This window comes from Cinclus cinclus, chromosome 36 (genome assembly GCF_963662255.1).
Source record: "Cinclus cinclus chromosome 36, bCinCin1.1, whole genome shotgun sequence".
NCBI classification, from domain to species: domain Eukaryota; kingdom Metazoa; phylum Chordata; class Aves; order Passeriformes; family Cinclidae; genus Cinclus; species Cinclus cinclus.
In genome coordinates, this window is record NC_085081.1 from 554,567 (window position 1) to 577,225 (window position 22,659).

Sequence of the window (22,659 nt, forward strand, 5' to 3'; positions counted from 1 at the left end):
GGAAAAATCCCGGGGTTCTTTTTGGAGTTGGGGATTCCTCATTTTCAGGTGGAAAAAGATCTTGACCAGTCCTCAAAATTTGTTCTTCTAATTTTTTGTGACGTTTCATATCAGACAAAACTTTATCCAGACGAGCTTCTCTTTTCTGGCCTCGGTTCGGGGGTCCTGAAAAAGAACAAATTTTAAATTTTTTATTGTTTTTTTTTTTTTTTTTTTGTTTTGGGAGGGTGATAAATGAGATTTTTTGGGTTTTTTTTTTTTTGGTTTTTTTTGGTACCTGGGGTGCGGCGTCGATCGATGAGGGAAGGGTTGGGGGCGACGGGGTCGTCGTCAAAATCAAATTCTGTAGGGGGTGGAGGTCTAAAAAAATAAATTATTTTTTTGGAGAGGGGTTAAAAATATAATTTTTTAAATTTTTATTCCCCCTCCTCCTCCTCCTCCTCCTCCATCCAATTTATTTAAAATTCTGCTGGAATTTTTAACCACCCACCCAAAAAAAACAAATTTTTTTTTTTTTTTTTTTGCGGTATAGATTTTATGTTGTTGTAAATAAAGGAAATTTTTAAGGGGTTTTTTTGGTTTTTTTTGTTTTTTTTTTTTGGGGAGGCAGTTTGGTTTATTTTTCTTTTTTTTATATTAAGAGTTAATAGATTTTGAACAATTTTTGCACAAATTTCCAAAAAATCCCCAAAAAATTCCCAAAAATCACTAAAAAAATCCCCAAAAAAATCCTCCAAAATCCACCAAAAAAACCCTAAAAATCCCCCCAAAAAAACCCCCAAAAATCCTCAAAAAAAAACCCTAAAAAATCCCCAAAAAATCCCCCAAAAACCCCCAAAAATCCCTAAAAATCCCGAAAAAAAATCCCTAAAAATCCCCAAAAAATAAAAAAAAAAAATCCCTAAAAAATCCCAAAAAAAATCCCCAAAAAATCCCTCAAAATCCCTAAAAAATCCCCAAAAAATCCCCAAAAACCCCCCAAAAAATCCCTAAAAAATCCCCAAAAAATCCTAAAAAATCCCTAAAAAAAATCCCCAAAAAATCCCCAAAAAACCCCCAAAAATCCCAAAAATCCCTAAAAAACCCCAAAAATCCCCAAAAAAATCCCCAAAAAAATCCTAAAAAATCCCTAAAAAAAATCCCCAAAAAATCCCCAAAAACCCCCCAAAAAACCCCCAAAAAATCCCTAAAAAAATCCTAAAAAATCCCTAAAAAAAATCCCCAAAAAATCCCCAAAAAACCCCCAAAAACCCCCCAAAAAACCCCAAAAAAACCCCAAAAATCCCCAAAAAAATCCCTAAAAACCCCCAAAAAAATCCCAAAAAATTCCCAAAAAAATCCCCAAAAAACCCCCAAAAATCCCAAAAATCCCTAAAAAATACCTAAAAAATCCCTAAGAAATCCCCTAAAAAATCCCTAAAAAATCCCCAAAAATCCCCAAAAAATCCCTAAAAACCCCTAAAAAACCCCTAAAAATCCCTAAAAAACCCCTAAAAAACCCCCAAAAAATCCCCAAAAATCCCCAAAAAACCCCCAAAAAATCCCTAAAAAACCCCCAAAAAATCCCCAAAACCCCCCAAAACCCCCCCAAACCCCTTTTCAACCCCCCCATCCCCCCCCATAAGTTACTGCTGCTGCTGCTCCTGGTGGCCGGGGCTCCCCCCCGGCTCCCCCCCCTCCTCGGGCTCGCTCAGGGTTTCGGGGGTGGGGTCCCTGCGTGGGAACGGAACGTTCCGGAGGGGCAGGACCCCGGCCCTGGCGATGCCCTCGTAGAGCCTCCGGATTTCTTCGGGATTTGGGATCCACCCCCCCTCGGGTTCGGCTCCTTCTTCCTCTTCCTCGCTCCAGGGAACTCCCCAGTCCTCGTCCGGAGATTTAGGGGGGCTCCGAGGGGATTTGGGGGATTGGGGAGGGGATTTGGGGGGTTTGGGAGGAGGGGATTGGGGGGATCGGGGGGATTTGGGGTCGGTGACGGAGAGGGAGGAGAGGGAGGGGGGGAGGGGGGAGGGTGGGGGGAGGGTGGACATGGGGGGAGGGGGGGGGGCTGGGGGGAAATTGGGGGGAAAAAAAAGGGGGGGGTGTGGGAAAATTATAGGGGAAAGATGGGGGGGAAATACGGGGGGAAATACAGGGGAAATTATGGGGGAAATATAGGGAAAGATATGGGGGAAATGGGGAAATTATGGGGGAAATATAGGGGGAAATATAGGGAAAGATATGGGGGGAAATGGGGAAATTATGGGGGAAATATAGGGAAAGATATGGGGGAAATTATGGGGGAAATGGGGAAATTATGGGGGAAATATAGGGAAAGATATGGGGGAAATATGGGGGGAATGGGGAAATTATGGGGGAAATTATGGGGAAAGATATGGGGGAAATGGGGAAATTATGGGGGAAATTATGGGGGAAATATAGGGAAAGATATGGGGGAAATATGGGGGAAATGGGGAAATTATGGGGGAAATATAGGGAAAGATATGGGGGAAATATGGGGGGAAATTATGGGGGAAATATAGGGGGAAATATAGGGAAAGATATGGGGGGAAATGGGGAAATTATGGGGGAAATTATAGGGAAATATATGGGGGAAATATGGGGGAAATGGGGAAATTATGGGGAAAGATATGGGGGAAATATGGGGGAAATGGGGAAATTATGGGGGAAATTATGAGGGAAATATAGGGAAAGATATGGGGGAAATGGGGAAATTATGGGGGAAATATAGGGAAAGATATGGGGGAAATGGGGAAATTATGGGGGAAATATAGGGGGAAATATAGGGGGAAATATAGGGAAAGATATGGGGGGAAATGGGGAAATTATGGGGGAAATATAGGGAAAGATATGGGGGAAATATGGGGGAAATGGGGAAATTATGGGGGAAATTATGAGGGAAATACAGGGAAAGATATGGGGGAAATGGGGAAATTATGGGGGAAATATAGGGAAAGATATGGGGGAAATATGGGGGGAAATTATGGGGGAAATATAGGGGGAAATATAGGGGGAAATATAGGGAAAGATATGGGGGGAAATGGGGAAATTATGGGGGAAATTATGAGGGAAATATAGGGAAAGATATGGGGGAAATGGGGAAATTATGGGGAAACATAGGGAAAGATATGGGGGAAAATGGGGGGAAATGGGGAAATTATGGGGGAAATTATGGGGAAAGATATGGGGGAAATGGGGAAATTATGGGGGAAATTATGGGGGAAATGGGAGAATTATGAGGGAAATATAGGGAAAGATATGGGGGAATAATGGGGGGAAATGGGGAAATTATGGGGGAAATGAGAGAATTGTGGGGGAAATATAGGGAAAGATATGAGGAAATAATGGGGGAAATGGGGAAATTATGGGGAAATATAGGGGGAAATATAGGGAAAGAGATGGGGGAAATACGGGGGAAAATACAGGAGGAAATGGGGAAATTATGGGGGAAATGAGAGAATTGTGGGGGAAATATAGGGAAATATATGGGGGGAAATAATGGGGGAAATGGGGAAATTATGGGGGAAATACAGGGGGAAATGGGGAAATTATGGGGGAAATTATGGGGGAAATAAAGGGGAAATGGGGAAATTATGGGGGAAATAAAGGGGGAAATGGGGAAATTATGGGGGAAATTATGGGGGAAATACAGGGGGAAATGGGGAAATTATGGGGGAAATTATGGGGGAAATAAAGGGGGAAATGGGGAAATTATGGGGGAAATAAAGGGGGAAATGGGGAAATTATGGGGGAAATAAAGGGGGAAATGGGGAAATTATGGGGGAAATAAAGGGGGAAATGGGGAAATTATGGGGGAAATTATGGGGGGAAATAAAGGGGGAAAAATATGGGAGGAAATATGGGGGGAAATGGGGAAAGTAAGGGGGGGAATGGGGAAATATGGGGGAAGTTATGGGGAAAATGGGAGAGTTATGGGGGAAATTGGGAAAATGAGGGGGAAATGGGGGAAATGGAAAAATGGGGGGAAATGAGGAAATGAGAAAAATGGGGAAAAAAGGGAAAATAGGGAAATGGGAAAAATGGGGGGAAATGAGGAAATGGGAAAAAATGGGGGGGGGAAAGGAAAAAATGGGGGAATAGGGGAATTTGGGGGGAAATTGGGGAAATATGGGGGAAATGAGTTAAGTTTGGAGAGTTGGGGAGATAAAAATGGAGATTTGAGAGGGAATTTTGGGATTTAGGGGGGAAATTGGGGAGTGGGGAGGATAAAAATGGGGGAAATTCGGGATAAAATGGGGAATTGGGGGAGAATTGGGGAATGAAGGGAGGATTTGGAGGAAAGCGGGGGGAAAAAAAGGGAAATCGGGATAAAATGGGGGTTTGGGAGGATAAAAAACGGATGCGTGGGAATAAAAAATTGGAAAATTGCAGATTTTGGGGAGATGAAAAAGGGGGTTTGGGGGATATTGGGGGGTAATTGGAAAACATTGGGGGTAAATTTAAGGGAGAAAATTGGGATTTAGGGGGGATACAAATGGGATATTGGGGGTTTTGGGGGGGAAATTCGGGTATTTAGGAGGGAAAAATGGGGAAGTTTGGGGGGAAAAAAATAAAAAGGGATAAATTTGTAGCGTATGAGGAGGAAATTGCGATGGAAAGACCCCAGTCCTCCCAGTTTGATCCCTGGGGTGATCCCAGTGCTCCCAGTGCTTTTTTTTGTGGATTCCTCCACCACATTTCCCAACATTTCCCGACCCCGCTCTCTCCCTGAGGCCTCTCCCCACCCTCACAACCGCCGCCATCTTGCCGCGTGACGTCACCGCGACCCCTCCCCTCAAAAATCCTCCTCTCCCCTCCACCCTCGCGACCCCCGCGACTCTCCCGGGCCTCACTCAGCAACCCCCGGCCTTCCTCCACCGGCTCCGGGGGGATCCGAAGCGGCGGGGCCGAGTCCGAGCCTTCACTCAGCTCCCGACCGCCATCTTGGCCTCACTTCCGCCATTTTTACTCGCGCGCTTCCTCCTTCCCTCACGTCGCTTCCCGCCAACGCGCATGCGCAGAGCTCACGGAACTACAACTCCCACCATTCCCCGCACGCAAACCGGAAGTAAGGCGGGACGTTACGCTGCTGGCCAGTGGACGGGGAGAATGTAGAGGAGTGGCAGAGGCGCCGCCCAACCGGATTGAGGAATGGCGGCGCTCGCGTTGCGAGCGGCTCTGTGCGTGGCGGGCGCGGCGCTGTCGCTGTACGCGCTGCACGTAGAACACGAGGCCGCGCGGGACCCGTCGTACCGAGCCGCCTGCGATCTGGCACCGTCCGTGTCTTGTACTCGCGTGTTCTCCTCCCGGTAAAAAAAAAACAAAAAAAAAAAACAAAAAAAAAAACCGGGGGAAATAACGGGAACCAACCGGAAATGGGCGTGGCTTCAAGGCGGCGGCGGCCAATGGCGGTGAGGGGAGGGACGGGCCGCTAGGGGGCGCTCTCAGTGCGGCCGCGAGGGGAAGGGGCGTGGCCTCGGCTGAATGGCAGCGCTTTGTTTAGGGGCGGGGTTATGCTAATGAATTCCATGTATGGACTAAAGATGGGCGTGGCCTGTAGCTGCATGGGATATGAGAGCGCATCATGTCCATATACGGTAAAAGGGCGTGGCCTGTAATGTCCATATATGTGTATGAAGGCACGGTTCATGGTTTATGCGTGTATGGTTTATGTTCCCATATATGGTCATGGGGCGTGGTTTAAGGTAGTTATGACCATATATGGATATAAAAGTGTGATTGGGCGTGGCTTAGAGCAGCAGCGCACCAATAGGAGTTGGAGGCGTGGCTTGTCCACCTGTGCCCACACCATATATGGGCACGTGGGTGTGTCTACCTGGGGTTTTTCTGCTTAGCCACGCCCTTTTCCAGGTGGGGGCGTGGCCTGGGCCTGGTGGAGCCGGTGCTGGGCAAGGACAGCGCCGTGAACGTCCCGAACGGTGCCATCGGGCTGCTGTTCTACCTGCTGCAAGGGCTGCTGGGTAATACTGGGAGGGACTGGGATGGACTGGGATGGGATTGGGACGGGGTGGGAGGGGTTTGGAGGGACTGGGATGGGACTGGGATGGACTGGGATGGGATTGGGACGGGGTGGGACGGGTTGGGAGGGACTGGGATGGGATTGGGAGGGGACTTGGAGGGACTGGAACAAACTGGGATGGACTGGGATGTGATTGGGATGGGGTGGGAGGGGTTGGGAGGGACTGGGATGGGATTGGGAGGGGACTTGGAGGGACTGGAACAAACTGGGATGGACTGGGAGGGGATTGGGAGGGGCTGGGAGGGGACTGGGAGACACTGGGATGGGATTGGGATGGGGTAGGAGGGACTGGGATGGGACTGGGATGGACTGGGATGTGATTGGGACGGGGTGGGAGGGGTTGGGAGGGACTGGGATGGGATAGGACTGGGACTGGGATGGGACTGGGATGGACTGGGATGGGATTGTGATGGGGTGGGAGGGACTGGGATGGGACTGGGATGGACTGGGATGGGACTGGGGTTGGATTGGGATGGAACTGGTGCCACTGGGAAGGGACCGGTGCCACTGGGAACTCCCCGGTGACAAACCAGTGACAAACTGGGAACTCCCCGGTGACAAACCAGTGACAAACTGGGAACTCCCCGGTGACAAACCAGTGACAAACTGGGAACTCCCGGGGACAAACCCGTCCCTCGGGGGAGGATTCGGGGACCCCCCCCCCCCCCCTTTGATGAGGTCCTCACCTGTCCCCAGGTGTGTCCCGTTCCGGGGTGGCCTCGGCCGCGCTCCTGGCGACCTCGGCGGCCTCGGCGCTGGCGTCGCTCTGGCTCGCGGCCGTCCTGATCTTCGGCCTCGGGGACCTGTGCCTCGTCTGCCTCAGCACCTACGGCCTCAACCTGGCCCTGCTGGGGCTCAACCTGCGCCGCTGGAGACGCCCCAAGAGGGACTGAGAGGCGCCCGAAATCCGGGTACGGGGAGGGGGGAGTTAGGGCACGTGGGGGAGAACGGAGAGAGGAGGGTCAGGAATGGGATTGGAGTGAGGGAAAATGGGATTGGAGTGAGGGAAAATGGGATTGGAGTGAGGGAAAATGGGATTGGAGTGACCAAAAACGGGATTGGAGTGAGGGAAAATGGGATTGGAGTGAGGGAAAATGGGATTGGAGTGAGGGAAAATGGGATTGGAGTGAGGGAAAATGGGATTAAAGTGACCAAAAACGGGATTGGAGTGAGGGAAAATGGGATTGGAGTGAGGGAAAATGGGATTGGAGTGACCAAAAACGGGATTGGAGTGAGGGAAAATGGGATTGGAGGGAGGGAAAATGGGATTAAAGTGAATGAAAATGGAATTAAACTGACCAAAAACAGAATTAGAGTGAGGGAAAATGGAATTAAAGTGACCAAAAACGGGATTGGAGTGACCAAAAAGGGAATTAAAGTGACCAAAAATGGAATTGGAGTGAGGAAAAATGGAATTAAAGTGAATCAAAATGGAATTTAAGTGACCAAAAATGGAATCAAAGTGACCAAAAATGGAATTAAACTGATCAAAAACGCGATTGGAGTGAGGGAAAATGGGATTGGAGTGAGGGAAAATGGGATTAAAGTGAATAAAAATGGAATTAAAGTGACCAAAACAGAATTAGAGTGACCAAAAATGGAATTAAACTGATCAGAAACAGAATTAGAGTGAGGGAAAACGGAATTAAAGTGACCAAAAATGGAATTGGAGTGAGGGAAAAATGGAATTAAAGTGAATAAAAATGGAATTTAAGTGAATAAAAATGGAATTTAAGTGACCAAAAATGGAATTAGTGTCCAAAAATGGAATTAAACTGATCAAAAATGGAATTAGAGTGAGGAAAAATGGAATTTAATTGACCAAAAATGGAATTAGTGACCAAAAATGGAATTAAAGAAGTGAGTTAAAATGGAATTTAAGTGACCAAAAATGGAATTAAATGGACCTAAAATGGAATAAAATGGGTCAGAAATGGAATTAAAGTGATAAAAATGACATTAAAGTGACCAAAATGGAAATAAAGTGACCAAAAATGGAATTAGAATGAGGAAAAATGGAATTTAAGTGACCAAAAATGGCATTAAAGACACCAAAAGTGACATTAAAGTTTCTGGAGTGCCCCAAAAGTGGCAGAATTTGCCCCAAAATTTGGGGGATTTTTTTCCTCGTGTCCCTCAGATCGATCCAAAATTGGGGAAAATCCACCCAAAATTAGGGAAAAAAAAAAACAAAATGGGGGGGGAGGGGAAATGACCCAAAATTGGGGGGGGGGGAAAGTCCCAAAATTGGGGAAAATCGGCTCAAAATTGAAGGGGGGAAATACCCAAAAGTGGGGGGGAAAAAAAAGTCCCAAAATTGGGGAAGATCAACCCAAAAAAACCTCTGGGATTCTCTTTTTTTTTTTTTTTCACCCTCAATTTTCCCCAGAAAAAGCCGCCGGGTTTCCCTTTTTCCCCCCATTTTTTTTTCCCTTTGTCCCTCAAAATTTCCCCTCTTTTCCTCACATAAAAAGAGAGGGGAAAAAAAGGACCCAAAATCTCATTTTTTATCGCCCCCCCAAAAAAAAAAAGAAAAAAAAGAAAATAAATAAAAATAAAGCCTCACGTCCATCCAGTAGGGGGCGCCATTTTCCCGCCACTCTCCCCCTCAGGGTCCGGCGCGTGCGCGTTGAGGTCGGACCGTACCAAGCTGAGAGGAACGCGGGGGAGAAAACAACGGGGGGGGTGGGGAGAAAAAAAAAAACACAAACAAACAAACCTAAAATCTCATTTTTTCGCCTCAAAAAATAATTAAAAAAAGGTTCCTCACCTCCTTCCAGTAGGGGGCGCCATTTTCCCGCTACTTCCCCTCTTCTCCCCTCAGGATCCAGCGCATGCGTGGTGAGGTCGGACCGTACCAAGCTGAAGGGAGCTCGGGGGGGGGGTAACAACGGGAGGGGCGGGAACGGGCGAGTCCATTGCGAGCCGAGCCCGGGGAGGTGTCGGGGAGGCCCCGGGGCCGCTGGTAAGTAAAAGGAGAGGGTTTTAGGGTAAAAATAAGGAGATTTGGGTTTTAAATTAAAATATTTTGAGGGGAAAATTGTGAGTTTTTGGGAGGGAAAAGGAAAAGGGAGAGTCCGGACAGCGGGGTTGTGTTTGGGACACGGGGCTGAGGAGAAGGGAGGGCGGAGAGCTGGGAATGCAGGGGGAGGGAAGGGAGAAGGGCGTCCCGGGAGCCGAGTTAGGGAGGATTTTTAAGTCAAAAATCTGAATTTCAGGGCGATTTTAGGGGAAGTTGTGAGGGGAAATGTGAGTCCAGATTTTTTGGGGGAGGTAAAAATGAGGAAAAAAGGAGTCCCGGAGCGATTTGAGGAGGATTTTGAGTTAAAATTTTGGGTTCTGGAGCGATTTTAGGGAAAATTCTGAGGGGAAATGTGAGTCCAGATTTCTTTTATTGGGGAAAAATGAGGGAAAAAGGGGTCCCGGAGCGATTTTAGGAGGATTTTGAGTTAAAAATTTGAATTTTAGGGAAAATTCTGAGGGGAAATGTGAGTCCAGATTTCTTTTTGGGGGTAAAAATGAGGAAAAAAGGAGTCCCGGAGCGATTTTAGGAGGATTTTGAGTTAAAATTTTGGGTTCTGGAGCGATTTTAGGGAAAATTCTGAGGGGAAATGTGAGTCCAGATTTCTTTTTGGGGGGAAAAATGAGGAAAAAAGGGGTCCCGGAGCGATTTTAGGAGGATTTTGAGTTAAAAATTTGAATTTCAGGGCGAATTTTAGGGATGAGGGGAAATGTGAGTCCATATTTCTTTTTGGGGGGAAAAATGAGGAAAAAAGGAGTCTCGGAGCGATTTGAGGAGGGTTTTGAGTTAAAAATTTGAATTTCAGGGTGATTTTAGGGAAAATTGTGAGGGGAAATGTGAGTCCAGATTTCTTTTTTTGGGGGGAAAAATGAGGAAAAAAGGGGTCCCGGAGCGATTTGAGGAGGATTTTGAGTTAAAAATTTGAATTTCAGGGAAAATTTTGAGGGAAAATGTGAGTCCAGATTTCTTTTTGGGGGGAAAAATGAGGAAAAAAGGAGTCCCGGAGCGATTTTAGGAGGATTTTGAGTTAAAATTTTGGGTTCTGGAGCGATTTTAGGGAAAATTCTGAGGGGAAATGTGAGTCCAGATTTCTTTTATTGGGGAAAAATGAGGGAAAAAGGGGTCCCGGAGCGATTTTAGGAGGATTTTGAGTTAAAAATTTGAATTTCAGGGCGAATTTTAGGGATGAGGGGAAATGTGAGTCCAGATTTCTTTTTGGGGGGAAAAATGAGGAAAAAAGGAGTCTCGGAGCGATTTGAGGAGGGTTTTGAGTTAAAAATTTGAATTTCAGGGTGATTTTAGGGAAAATTGTGAGGGGAAATGTGAGTCCAGATTTCTTTTTGGGGGGAAAAATGAGGAAAAAAGGAGTCCCGGAGCGATTTTAGGAGGATTTTGAGTTAAAATTTTGGGTTCTGGAGCGATTTTAGGGAAAATTCTGAGGGGAAATGTGAGTCCAGATTTCTTTTATTGGGGAAAAATGAGGGAAAAAGGGGTCCCGGAGCGATTTTAGGAGGATTTTGAGTTAAAAATTTGAATTTCAGGGCGAATTTTAGGGATGAGGGGAAATGTGAGTCCAGATTTCTTTTTGGGGGGAAAAATGAGGAAAAAAGGAGTCTCGGAGCGATTTGAGGAGGGTTTTGAGTTAAAAATTTGAATTTCAGGGTGATTTTAGGGAAAATTGTGAGGGGAAATGTGAGTCCAGATTTCTTTTTTTGGGGGGAAAAATGAGGAAAAAAGGGGTCCCGGAGCGATTTTAGGAGGATTTTGAGTTAAAAATTTGAATTTCAGGGAAAATTTTGAGGGAAAATGTGAGTCCAGATTTCTTTTTGGGGGGAAAAATGAGGAAAAAAGGAGTCCCGGAGCGATTTTAGGAGGATTTTGAGTTAAAATTTTGGGTTCTGGAGCGATTTTAGGGAAAATTCTGAGGGGAAATGTGAGTCCAGATTTCTTTTATTGGGGAAAAATGAGGGAAAAAGGGGTCCCGGAGCGATTTTAGGAGGATTTTGAGTTAAAAATTTGAATTTCAGGGCGAATTTTAGGGATGAGGGGAAATGTGAGTCCAGATTTCTTTTTGGGGGGAAAAATGAGGAAAAAAGGAGTCTCGGAGCGATTTGAGGAGGGTTTTGAGTTAAAAATTTGAATTTCAGGGTGATTTTAGGGAAAATTGTGAGGGGAAATGTGAGTCCAGATTTCTTTTTGGGGGGAAAAATGAGGAAAAAAGGAGTCCCGGAGCGATTTTAGGAGGATTTTGAGTTAAAATTTTGGGTTCTGGAGCGATTTTAGGGAAAATTCTGAGGGGAAATGTGAGTCCAGATTTCTTTTATTGGGGAAAAATGAGGGAAAAAGGGGTCCCGGAGCGATTTTAGGAGGATTTTGAGTTAAAAATTTGAATTTCAGGGCGAATTTTAGGGATGAGGGGAAATGTGAGTCCAGATTTCTTTTTGGGGGGAAAAATGAGGAAAAAAGGAGTCTCGGAGCGATTTGAGGAGGGTTTTGAGTTAAAAATTTGAATTTCAGGGTGATTTTAGGGAAAATTGTGAGGGGAAATGTGAGTCCAGATTTCTTTTTGGGGGGAAAAATGAGGAAAAAAGGAGTCCCGGAGCGATTTTAGGAGGATTTTGAGTTAAAATTTTGGGTTCTGGAGCGATTTTAGGGAAAATTCTGAGGGGAAATGTGAGTCCAGATTTCTTTTATTGGGGAAAAATGAGGGAAAAAGGGGTCCCGGAGCGATTTTAGGAGGATTTTGAGTTAAAAATTTGAATTTCAGGGCGAATTTTAGGGATGAGGGGAAATGTGAGTCCAGATTTCTTTTTGGGGGGAAAAATGAGGAAAAAAGGAGTCCCGGAGCGATTTGAGGAGGGTTTTGAGTTAAAATTTTGGGTTCTGGAGCGATTTTAGGGAAAATTCTGAGGGGAAATGTGAGTCCAGATTTCTTTTTTTGGGGGGAAAAATGAGGAAAAAAGGAGTCTCGGAGCGATTTGAGGAGGATTTTGAGTTAAAAATTTGAATTTCAGGGAAAATTGTGAGGGGAAATGTGAGTCCAGATTTCTTTTTGGGGGGAAAAATGAGGAAAAAAGGGGTCCCGGAGCGATTTTAGGAGGATTTTGAGTTAAAAATTTGGGTTCTGGAGCGATTTTAGGGAAAATTCTGAGGGGAAATGTGAGTCCAGATTTCTTTTATTGGGGAAAAATGAGGAAAAAAGGGGTCCCGGAGCGATTTTAGGAGGATTTTGAGTTAAAAATTTGAATTTTAGGGAAAATTCTGAGGGGAAATGTGAGTCCAGATTTCTTTTTTTGGGGGGAAAAAAGGAGTCCCGGAGCGATTTTAGGAAGATTTTGAGTTAAAAATTTTTAAAAATGCTATAATTTATTATATTGTACTATATGATATTATATGATGTTATATGATATATGATATTATATTACATTATATTAATTTTTTTGCATGATATTATGTTACATTATGTTACATTATATTACATTATATTAAGCTATATTGTATCATGCTATATTATATTTTATTTTATTTTATTATATTATATTATTTTGTGTTATATTATTTTTTATTAATTGTATGGTGTTGTACTGTATTATGTTGGATTATATTAATTATATAACATTACATTATATTATACAATATTGTGTTTTGTTGTACTGTTTTATATTTAATTTTATTGTATTTTATTAATGTTATTTTATACTGTATTGCATTGTTTGTTACATTTTATTTATTTTATTTTATTTTATTTTATGTTATTTTATTTCATTTTACTTTATTTTATTTTATGTTATTTTATTTTATTTTATTTTGTGTTATTTTATTTTATTTTATTTTACTTTACTTTATTTTATATTTTTTTATTTTACTTTATTTTATTTTATGTTATTTTTATTTTACTTTATTTTATTTTAATTTATTTTACGTTATTTTATTTTATTTTATTTTATCTTATTTTACTTTATTTTACGTTATTCTAGTTTATTTTATTTTATTTTACGTTATTTTATTTTATGTTACTTTATTTTTTTATTTTATTTTACTTTATTTTACGTTATTTTATTTTACTTTATTTTATGTTATTTTATTTTATTTTACTTTATTTTATTTTATTTTATTTTATTTTATTTTATTTTATGTTATTTTATTTTATTTTATTTTATTTTATTTTACTTTATTTTATTTTACTTTATTTTACTTTATTTTACTTTATTTTACTTTATTTTACTTAATTTTATTTTATTTTATTTTACATTATTTAATTTTACTTTATTCTATTGAATTTTATTTTACTTTATTTCATTTTACTTTATTTCATTTATTTTATTTTGTTTCATTATATTTTACCACACCACATTTAATCTCATCCACCTCCCCCATGACCAATTTTTTTCTTTAATTCCCTCCTCCCCCTATAGAACCCCCTATAGATTTTTTTTCATTTTTTTTTTTTCTCTCCTTTCCCCCCCTCTCTCCCCCCCTCCCCCCACCCCCATCCCCATTAACCCTTTCCCTCCCCCTTTCCCTCTGCAGGAAATGCTTCGGCGAATTTTGGGGGGGGGTCTGCGGGGTGGGGGAGGGGCCCCCACCCGCTCCGTGGCCGACCAGACCCCGGCAGACCTGGCCAGGGAACGCTGCAAGGCCGTGACTTCCTTCTATCATCAACCTGCCATCGATGCTGCTGCTGACAGGGTGAGACCCCTCCCCAAATTATCCCAAAATCCCCCAAAAATAACCCCAAAAAATTCCCAAAAAAATCCGGAAAAAAATCGACGAAAAATAACCAAAAATTCCATTAAAAATTACAGGAAAATCTCCAAAATCCCACCCAAAAAATCCACCCAAATCCCCTGAAAAACCCCCCCGAGACCCCTCCCCAAATTATCCCAAAATCCCCCAAAAATAACCCCAAAAAATTCCCAAAAAAATCCGGAAAAAAATCGACGAAAAATAACCCAAAATTCCATTAAAATTCCATTAAAAATTCCATTAAAATCTCCAAAATCCCACCCAAAAAATCCACCCAAATCCCCTGGAAAAAAAAAAAAACCACCGAGACCCCTCCCCAAATTATCCCAAAATCCCCCAAAAATAACCCCAAAAAATTCCCAAAAAATCCGGAAAAAAATCGACGAAAAATAACCCAAAATTCCATTAAAATTCCATTAAAAATTCCATTAAAATCTCCAAAATCCCACCCAAAAAATCCACCCAAAATCCCCTGAAAAACTCCCCCGAGACCCCTCCCCAAATTATCCCAAAATCCCCCAAAAATAACCCCAAAAAATTCCCAAAAAATCCGGAAAAAAATCGACGAAAAATAACCCAAAATTCCATTAAAATTCCATTAAAATCTCCAAAATCCCACCCAAAAAATCCACCCAAAATCCCCTGAAAAAAACAAACCCCGAGACCCCTCCCCAAATTATCCCAAAATCCCCCAAAAATAACCCCCAAAAATTCCCCAAAAATCCTGGAAAAAATCGACGAAAAACAACCCAAAATTCCATTAAAAATTACAGGAAAATCTCCAAAATCCCACCCAAAAAATCCACCCAAAATCCCCTGAAAAAAACAAACCCCGAGACCCCTCCCCAAATTATCCCAAAATCCCCCAAAAATAACCCAAAAAAATTCCCAAAAAAATCCGGGAAAAAATCGACGAAAAATAACCAAAAATTCCATTAAAAATTACAGGAAAATCTCCAAAATCCCACCCAAAAAATCCACCCAAAATCCCCTGAAAAAAACAAACCCCGAGACCCCTCCCCAAATTATCCCAAAATCCCCCTCAAATAACCCCCAAAAATTCCCCAAAAATCCTGGAAAAAATCGACGAAAAACAACCAAAAATTCCATTAAAAATTACAGGAAAATCTCCAAAATCCCACCCAAAAAATCCACCCAAAATCCCCTGAAAAAAACAAACCCCGAGACCCCTCCCCAAATTATCCCAAAATCCCCCAAAAATAACCCCAAAAAATTCCCAAAAAAATCCGGAAAAAAATCGACGAAAAATAACCAAAAATTCCATTAAAATTCCATTAAAATCTCCAAAATCCCACCCAAAAAATCCACCCAAATCCGCTGAAAAACTCCCCCGAGACCCCTCCCCAAATTATCCCAAAATCCCCCAAAAATAACCCAAAAAAATTCCCAAAAAATCCGGGAAAAAATCGACGAAAAATAACCAAAAATTCCATTAAAAATTACAGGAAAATCTCCAAAATCCCACCCAAAAAATCCACCCAAAATCCCCTGAAAAAAACAAACCCCGAGACCCCTCCCCAAATTATCCCAAAATCCCCCAAAAATAACCCCAAAAAATTCCCAAAAAATCCGGAAAAAAATCGACGAAAAATAACCCAAAATTCCATTAAAATTCCATTAAAAATTCCATTAAAATCTCCAAAATCCCACCCAAAAAATCCACCCAAATCCCCTGGAAAAAAAAAAAAACCACCGAGACCCCTCCCCAAATTATCCCAAAATCCCCCAAAAATAACCCCAAAAAAATTCCCAAAAAATCCGGAAAAAAATCGACGAAAAATAACCAAAAATTCCATTAAAAATTACAGGAAAATCTCCAAAATCCCACCCAAAAAATCCACCCAAATCCGCTGAAAAACCCCCCCGAGACCCCTCCCCAAATTATCCCAAAATCCCCCAAAAATAACCCAAAAAAATTCCCCAAAAATCCGGAAAAAAATCGACAAAAAATAACCAAAAATTCCATTAAAAAATCCAGGAAAATCTCCAAAATCCCACCCAAAAAATCCACCCAAATCCCCTGAAAAACCCCCCCCGAGACCCCTCCCCAAATTATCCCAAAATCCCCCAAAAATAACCCCAAAAAATTCCCAAAAAATCCGGAAAAAAATCGACGAAAAATAACCCAAAATTCCATTAAAATTCCATTAAAAAATCCAGGAAAATCTCCAAAATCCCACCCAAAAAATCCACCCAAATCCCCTGGAAAAAAAAAAAAAACCACCGAGACCCCTCCCCAAATTATCCCAAAATCCCCCAAAAATAACCCCAAAAAATTCCCAAAAAATCCGGAAAAAAATCGACAAAAAATAACCCAAAATTCCATTAAAATTCCATTAAAAATTCCATTAAAATCTCCAAAATCCCACCCAAAAAATCCACCCAAAATCCCCTGAAAAACTCCCCCGAGACCCCTCCCCAAATTATCCCAAAATCCCCCAAAAATAACCCCAAAAAATTCCCAAAAAATCCGGAAAAAAATCGACGAAAAATAACCCAAAATTCCATTAAAATTCCATTAAAATCTCCAAAATCCCACCCAAAAAATCCACCCAAATCCCCTGAAAAAAACAAACCCCGAGACCCCTCCCCAAATTATCCCAAAATCCCCCAAAAATAACCCCAAAAAATTCCCAAAAAATCCGGAAAAAAATCGACGAAAAATAACCAAAAATTCCATTAAAAATTACAGGAAAATCTCCAAAATCCCACCCAAAAAATCCACCCAAATCCCCTGAAAAACCCCCCCGAGACCCCTCCCCAAATTATCCCAAAATCCCCCAAAAATAACCCCAAAAAATTCCCCAAAAAAAACCCCGGAAAAAATCCATTTCTGGGGGAATTTGGGGCCATTTTTGTGGATTTGAGGGAGAATTTTGGGGCTTTTTTGGGGCCATTTTTTAGGGATTTTGGGGGGATTTTGGGGCCATTTTTGGGGCCATTTTTGGAGCCATTTTTGGGGGATTTTGGACCCATTTTTGGGGATTTTGAGGCCAATTTTGGGGCCTTTTTTAGGGATTTTGGAGCCATTTTTGGGGTCTTTTTGGGGGATTTTGGAGCCATTTTGGGGGGATTTTGAGGCCAATTTTGGGGCCATTTTTAGGGATTTTGGAGCCATTTTTGGGGCCATTTTGGGGGGATTTTGGCGCCATTTTTGGGGATTTTGAGGCCAATTTTGGGGCCATTTTTTAGGGATTTTGGGGGGATTTTGGGGCCATTTTGGGGGGATTTTGAGGCCAATTTTGGAGCCATTTTTTAGGTATTTTGGGGCCATTTTTGGGGCCATTTTTGGGGCCATTTTTGGGGGATTTTGGAGCCATTTTTTAGGGATTTTGAGGCCAATTTTGAGGCCATTTTTTAGGGATTTTGGAGCCATTTTTGAGGCCATTTTGGGGGGATTTTGGCGCCATTTTTGGGGATTTTGAGGCCAATTTTGGGGCCATTTTTAGGGATTTTGGAGCCATTTTCGGGGGGATTTTGGGGCCATTTTTGGGGATTTTGAGGCCAATTTTGGGGCCATTTTTAGGGATTTTGGAGCCATTTTTGGGGTCTTTCCGGGGGAATTTTGGACCCATTTTCGAGGTGATTTTGGACCCATTTTCGAGGTGATTTTTGAGGCCAATTTTGGGCTCGTTTTTGGATTGTTTTGGGACCATTTTCCGAGGAATTTGGGGAATCCTTGGTGGGGCGGGGAGGGATTTCTCAGGGAGATTTGGGAAGATGTTTTTGCCCATTTCTGACTCCCATTTTTTCACCAAAATCTCCTTTTTTCACCCCAAAAATCCAGCCCTCAGTACGACTGACCCCCACCACCATGCTGTACTCGGGGCGCTCGCAGGACGGAAGCCACATCCTGGTGAGGGGGGAGGGACAGGTCCCCAAAAAATTTGGGAGGTGGTCACCAAAAAATTTGGGAGGGTGAAATTATTTGTCGGGAATTTTTAAAAAAAAAAAAAAAAAAAAATTGGGGGGATTTTTTTCTTTTTTTTTTTTTTTTTTATTTTTTTCCTCAGAATTTCGGGGGTTGGGAGAGGTCAAAATTTGGGGGTGAAAGGTGAGGGGTGGGGTGGGGGGAGGGGTGGAGCTCCCCAAAATTTAGGGGAATCAAATTTTTAAAAATTTGTGATGAAAAGCTTAAAAAATTTGGGGAGAAACCGTAAAAATTTAGGGTGAAAAGTCAAAAATTTGGGGTGTTTTTTGGGATGAAGCCTTAAAAATTTGGGATTAAACCTTAAAAATTTGGGGTGAAACCTTAAAAATTTGGGATGAAACCTTAAAAATTTGGGATGAAACCTTAAAAATTTTGGGATGAAACCTTAAAAATTTTTGGGATTCAACCTTAAAAATTTTTGGGATGAAACCTTCAAAATTTAGGGATGAAACCTTAAAAATTTTGGGATGAAACCTTAAAAATTTAGGGATGAAACCTTAAAAATTTTTGGGATTAAACCTTAAAAATTTGGGATGAAACCTTAAAAATTTTAGGATGAAACCTTAAAAATTTTAGGATGAAACCTTAAAAATTTAGGGATGAAACCTTAAAAATTTAGGGATGAAACCTTAAAAATTTTGGGATGAAACCTTAAAAATTTTTGGGATTCAACCTTAAAAATTTTTGGGATGAAACCTTCAAAATTTAGGGATTAAACCTTAAAAATTTGGGATGAAACCTTAAAAATTTTTGGGATTCAACCTTAAAAATTTTTTTGGGATGAAACCTTAAAAATTTAGGATGAAACCTTAAAAATTTAGGGATGAAACCTTAAAAATTTTGGGATGAAACCTTCAAAATTTTTGGGATGAAACCTTAAAAATTTTAGGGATGAAACCTTAAAAATTTAGGGATGAAACCTTAAAAATTTTTGGGATTAAACCTTAAAAATTTTTGGGATTAAACCTTAAAAATTTGGGATGAAACCTTAAAAATTTTAGGATGAAACCTTAAAAATTTAGGGATGAAACCTTAAAAATTTTGGGATGAAACCTTAAAAATTTTGGGATGAAACCTTAAAAATTTGGGATGAAACCTTAAAAATTTTGGGATGAAACCTTAAAAATTTTTGGGATTCAACCTTAAAAATTTTTGGGATGAAACCTTCAAAATTTAGGGATGAAACCTTAAAAATTTTGGGATGAAACCTTAAAAATTTAGGGATGAAACCTTAAAAATTTTTGGGATTAAACCTTAAAAATTTGGGATGAAACCTTAAAAATTTTAGGATGAAACCTTAAAAATTTTGGGATGAAACCTTAAAAATTTTTGGGATTCAACCTTAAAAATTTTTGGGATGAAACCTTCAAAATTTAGGGATGAAACCTTAAAAATTTTTGGGATTAAACCTTAAAAATTTGGGATGAAACCTTAAAAATTTTAGGATGAAACCTTAAAAATTTTAGGATGAAACCTTAAAAATTTGGGATTCAACCTTAAAAATTTAGGGGTGAAACCTTAAAAATTTTAGGATGAAACCTTAAAATTTTGGGATGAAACCTTAAAATTTTGGGATGAAACCTTCAAAATTTAGGGATGAAACCTTAAAAATTTTAGGATGAAACCTTAAAAATTTAGGGATGAAACCTTAAAAATTTTTGGGATTAAACCTTAAAAATTTGGGGTGAAACATTAAAAATTTTTGGGATGAAACCTTAAAAATTTTTGGGCTGAAACCTTAAAAATTTAGGGATGAAACCTTAAAAATTTTTGTTGAAAAATCAAAACTTTGGGGTCGTTCAATCCAGGGAGTTTTATGAGTTTGGACGTGATGGGGGTGGAAATAAATAAATAAATAAATAAATAAATAAATAAATAAAAATTTCAACGGGAAAAAAAAAAAAAAAAACGATTTGGTGGGGGAGGGGGTTCCAAAAAATCCCCGAAATTTCCGGGAAATCCAATTTTTTGGGTTTTTTTTTTTTTTGGGGGGGGGCCAGAAAAGCGCCCGGTACCTGCAGCAGGAGCTGCCCGTGCGCATCGCTCACCGCATCCAGGGATTCCGAAACCTGCCCTTCATCATCGGCTGCAACCCGACCATCCTGCACGTGGTGAGGGGTCCAAAATGTAGGAATGGGAAATGGGAAATAATGGGAAATGATGGGAAATGGGAAATGATGGGAAATGGGAAATAATGGGAAATAATGGGAAATGGGAAATAATGGGAAATGGGAAATAATGGGAAATAATGGGAAATGGGAAATGGGAAATAATGGGAAATGGGAAATAATGGGAAATGGGAAATGATGGGAAATGGGAAATGATGGGAAATAATGGGAAATAATGGGAAATGGGAAATAATGGGAAATAATGGGAAATGATGGGAAATAATGGGAAATAATGGGAAATAATGGGAAATGGGAAATGATGGGAAATGGGAAATGGGAAATAATGGGAAATGGGAAATGGGAAATAATGGGAAATAATGGGAAATAGGAAATGATGGGAAATGATGGGAAATAATGGGAAATAATGGGAAATAATGGGAAATAATGGGAAATGGGAAATGATGGGAAATGGGAAATGATGGGAAATGGGAAATGGGAAATGGGAAATAATGGGAAATAATGGGAAATAATGGGAAATAATGGGAAATAATGGGAAATGATGGGAAATGGGAAATGATGGGAAATAATGGGAAATAATGGGAAATGATGGGAAATGATGGGAAATAATGGGAAATGGGAAATAATGGGAAATGGGAAATGGGAAATAATGGGAAATGGGAAATGGGAAATAATGGGAAATGGGAAATAATGGGAAATGGGAAATGATGGGAAATGGGAATGGGAAATAATGGGAAATAATGGGAAATAATGGGAAATAATGGGAAATAATGGGAAATAATGGGAAATAATGGGAAATGGGAAATAATGGGAAATGGGAAATGATGGGAAATAATGGGAAATAATGGGAAATAATGGGAAATGGGAAATAATGGGAAATGGGAAATGATGGGAAATAATGGGAAATAATGGGAAATGGGAAATAATGGGAAATAATGGGAAATGGGAAATGATGGGAAATGATGGGAAATGGGAAATGATGGGAAATGGGAAATAATGGGAAATAATGGGAAATGGGAAATAATGGGAAATGGGAAATAATGGGAAATGGGAAATAATGGGAAATGGGAAATGGGAAATAATGGGAAATGGGAAATAATGGGAAATGGGAAATAATGGGAAATAATGGGAAATGGGAAATAATGGGAAATAATGGGAAATAATGGGAAATAATGGGAAATAATGGGAAATAATGGGAAATGGGAAATAATGGGAAATAATGGGAAATGATGGGAAATAATGGGAAATAATGGGAAATGGGAAATGATGGGAAATAATGGGAAATGGGAAATGGGAAATAATGGGAAATAATGGGAAATAATGGGAAATAATGGGAAATAATTGGAAATAATGGGAAATAATGGGAAATGATGGGAAATAATGGGAAATAATGGGAAATGGGAAATGATGGGAAATAATGGGAAATAATGGGAATGGGAAATGGGAAATAATGGGAAATAATGGGAAATAATGGGAAATAATTGGAAATAATGGGAAATAATGGGAAATGGGAAATGATGGGAAATAATGGGAAATGGGAAATGGGAAATGATGGGAAATAATGGGAAATAATGGGAATGGGAAATGGGAAATAATGGGAAATAATGGGAAATAATTGGAAATAATGGGAAATAATGGGAAATAATGGGAAATGGGAAATGATGGGAAATAATGGGAAATGGGAAATGATGGGAAATAATGGGAAATAATGGGAAATAATGGGAAATGGGAAATAATGGGAAATAATGGGAAATGATGGGAAATGGGAAATAATGGGAAATAATGGGAAATGGGAAATAATGGGAAATGGGAAATGGGAAATAATGGGAAATAATGGGAAATGATGGGAAATAATGGGAAATAATGGGAAATAATGGGAAATAATGGGAAATAATGGGAAATAATGGGAAATGGGAAATAATGGGAAATAATGGGAAATGGGAAATGATGGGAAATGATGGGAAATGGGAAATGATGGGAAATGGGAAATAATGGGAAATAATGGGAAATGGGAAATGGGAAATGGGAAATAATGGGAAATGGGAAATGGGAAATAATGGGAAATGGGAAATAATGGGAAATGGGAAATAATGGGAAATAATGGGAAATGAGAAATAATGGGAAATGGGAAATAATGGGAAATAATGGGAAATAATGGGAAATAATGGGAAATAATGGGAAATAATGGGAAATAATGGGAAATAATGGGAAATAATGGGAAATGATGGGAAATGATGGGAAATAATGGGAAATAATGGGAAATGGGAAATGATGGGAAATAATGGGAAATGGGAAATGGGAAATAATGGGAAATAATGGGAAATAATGGGAAATAATGGGAAATAATTGGAAATAATGGGAAATAATGGGAAATGATGGGAAATAATGGGAAATAATGGGAAATGGGAAATGATGGGAAATAATGGGAAATAATGGGAATGGGAAATGGGAAATAATGGGAAATAATGGGAAATAATGGGAAATAATTGGAAATAATGGGAAATAATGGGAAATGGGAAATGATGGGAAATAATGGGAAATGGGAAATGGGAAATGATGGGAAATAATGGGAAATAATGGGAATGGGAAATGGGAAATAATGGGAAATAATGGGAAATAATGGGAAATAATTGGAAATAATGGGAAATAATGGGAAATGGGAAATGATGGGAAATAATGGGAAATGGGAAATGATGGGAAATAATGGGAAATAATGGGAAATAATGGGAAATGGGAATAATGGGAAATGGGAATGGGAAATACTGGGAAATAATGG

At 40.5% G+C, this 22,659-nt stretch overlaps 3 protein-coding genes across 4 annotated transcripts in view; 2 read left to right on the forward strand and 1 right to left on the reverse strand.

The window, feature by feature from the left end:
- STX1B (syntaxin 1B) overlaps positions 1-4,894 on the reverse strand; it is an 11,336-nt gene extending 6,442 nt beyond the window's left edge. The window contains exons 1-4 of the mRNA XM_062512345.1: positions 4,851-4,894; positions 1,630-2,044; positions 278-360; positions 5-165 (exon numbers count right to left, since the gene is read on the reverse strand). Of these exons, the coding sequence (XP_062368329.1) occupies positions 5-165; positions 278-360; positions 1,630-2,027 (642 nt within the window). The 5' untranslated portion in view covers positions 2,028-2,044; positions 4,851-4,894. The remainder of the gene's footprint in view (positions 1-4; positions 166-277; positions 361-1,629; positions 2,045-4,850) is intronic.
- Positions 4,895-5,148: 254 nt separating this feature from the next.
- VKORC1 (vitamin K epoxide reductase complex subunit 1) lies at positions 5,149-8,879 on the forward strand. 2 transcript variants are annotated; one of them, XM_062512417.1, is made up of 4 exons: positions 5,149-5,306; positions 5,869-5,978; positions 6,734-6,948; positions 8,818-8,879. In XM_062512417.1, the coding sequence occupies exons 1-3, from the start codon at positions 5,149-5,151 to the stop codon at positions 6,928-6,930; spliced, it is 465 nt and encodes a 154-aa protein (XP_062368401.1). In that variant the 3' UTR covers positions 6,931-6,948; positions 8,818-8,879. The 2 variants fall into 2 exon arrangements, with proteins under 2 accessions (XP_062368401.1, XP_062368402.1); XM_062512418.1 differs by lacking the exon at positions 8,818-8,879 and adding an exon at positions 8,614-8,632.
- A 96-nt stretch (positions 8,880-8,975) lies between these two features.
- The window catches only part of BCKDK (branched chain keto acid dehydrogenase kinase), a 29,216-nt gene continuing 15,532 nt past the window's right edge, over positions 8,976-22,659 (forward strand). The window contains exons 1-4 of the mRNA XM_062512412.1: positions 8,976-9,002; positions 13,590-13,748; positions 17,614-17,682; positions 19,758-19,868. Coding sequence (XP_062368396.1) covers positions 13,593-13,748; positions 17,614-17,682; positions 19,758-19,868 — 336 coding nt within the window. The 5' untranslated portion in view covers positions 8,976-9,002; positions 13,590-13,592. The remainder of the gene's footprint in view (positions 9,003-13,589; positions 13,749-17,613; positions 17,683-19,757; positions 19,869-22,659) is intronic.

What these genes read in the sequence shown, in the direction of transcription:
- VKORC1 (XM_062512417.1), top strand. Translation starts at nt 5,149, where the DNA reads ATGGCGGCGCTCGCGTTGCGAGCGGCTCTGTGCGTGGCGGGCGCGGCG. An exon ending in ACTCGCGTGTTCTCCTCCCG is followed by an intron (nt 5,307 to 5,868) that starts GTAAAAAAAAAA and finishes GCCCTTTTCCAG; the next exon opens with GTGGGGGCGTGGCCTGGGCC. An exon ending in CCTGCTGCAAGGGCTGCTGG is followed by an intron (nt 5,979 to 6,733) that starts GTAATACTGGGA and finishes ACCTGTCCCCAG; the next exon opens with GTGTGTCCCGTTCCGGGGTG.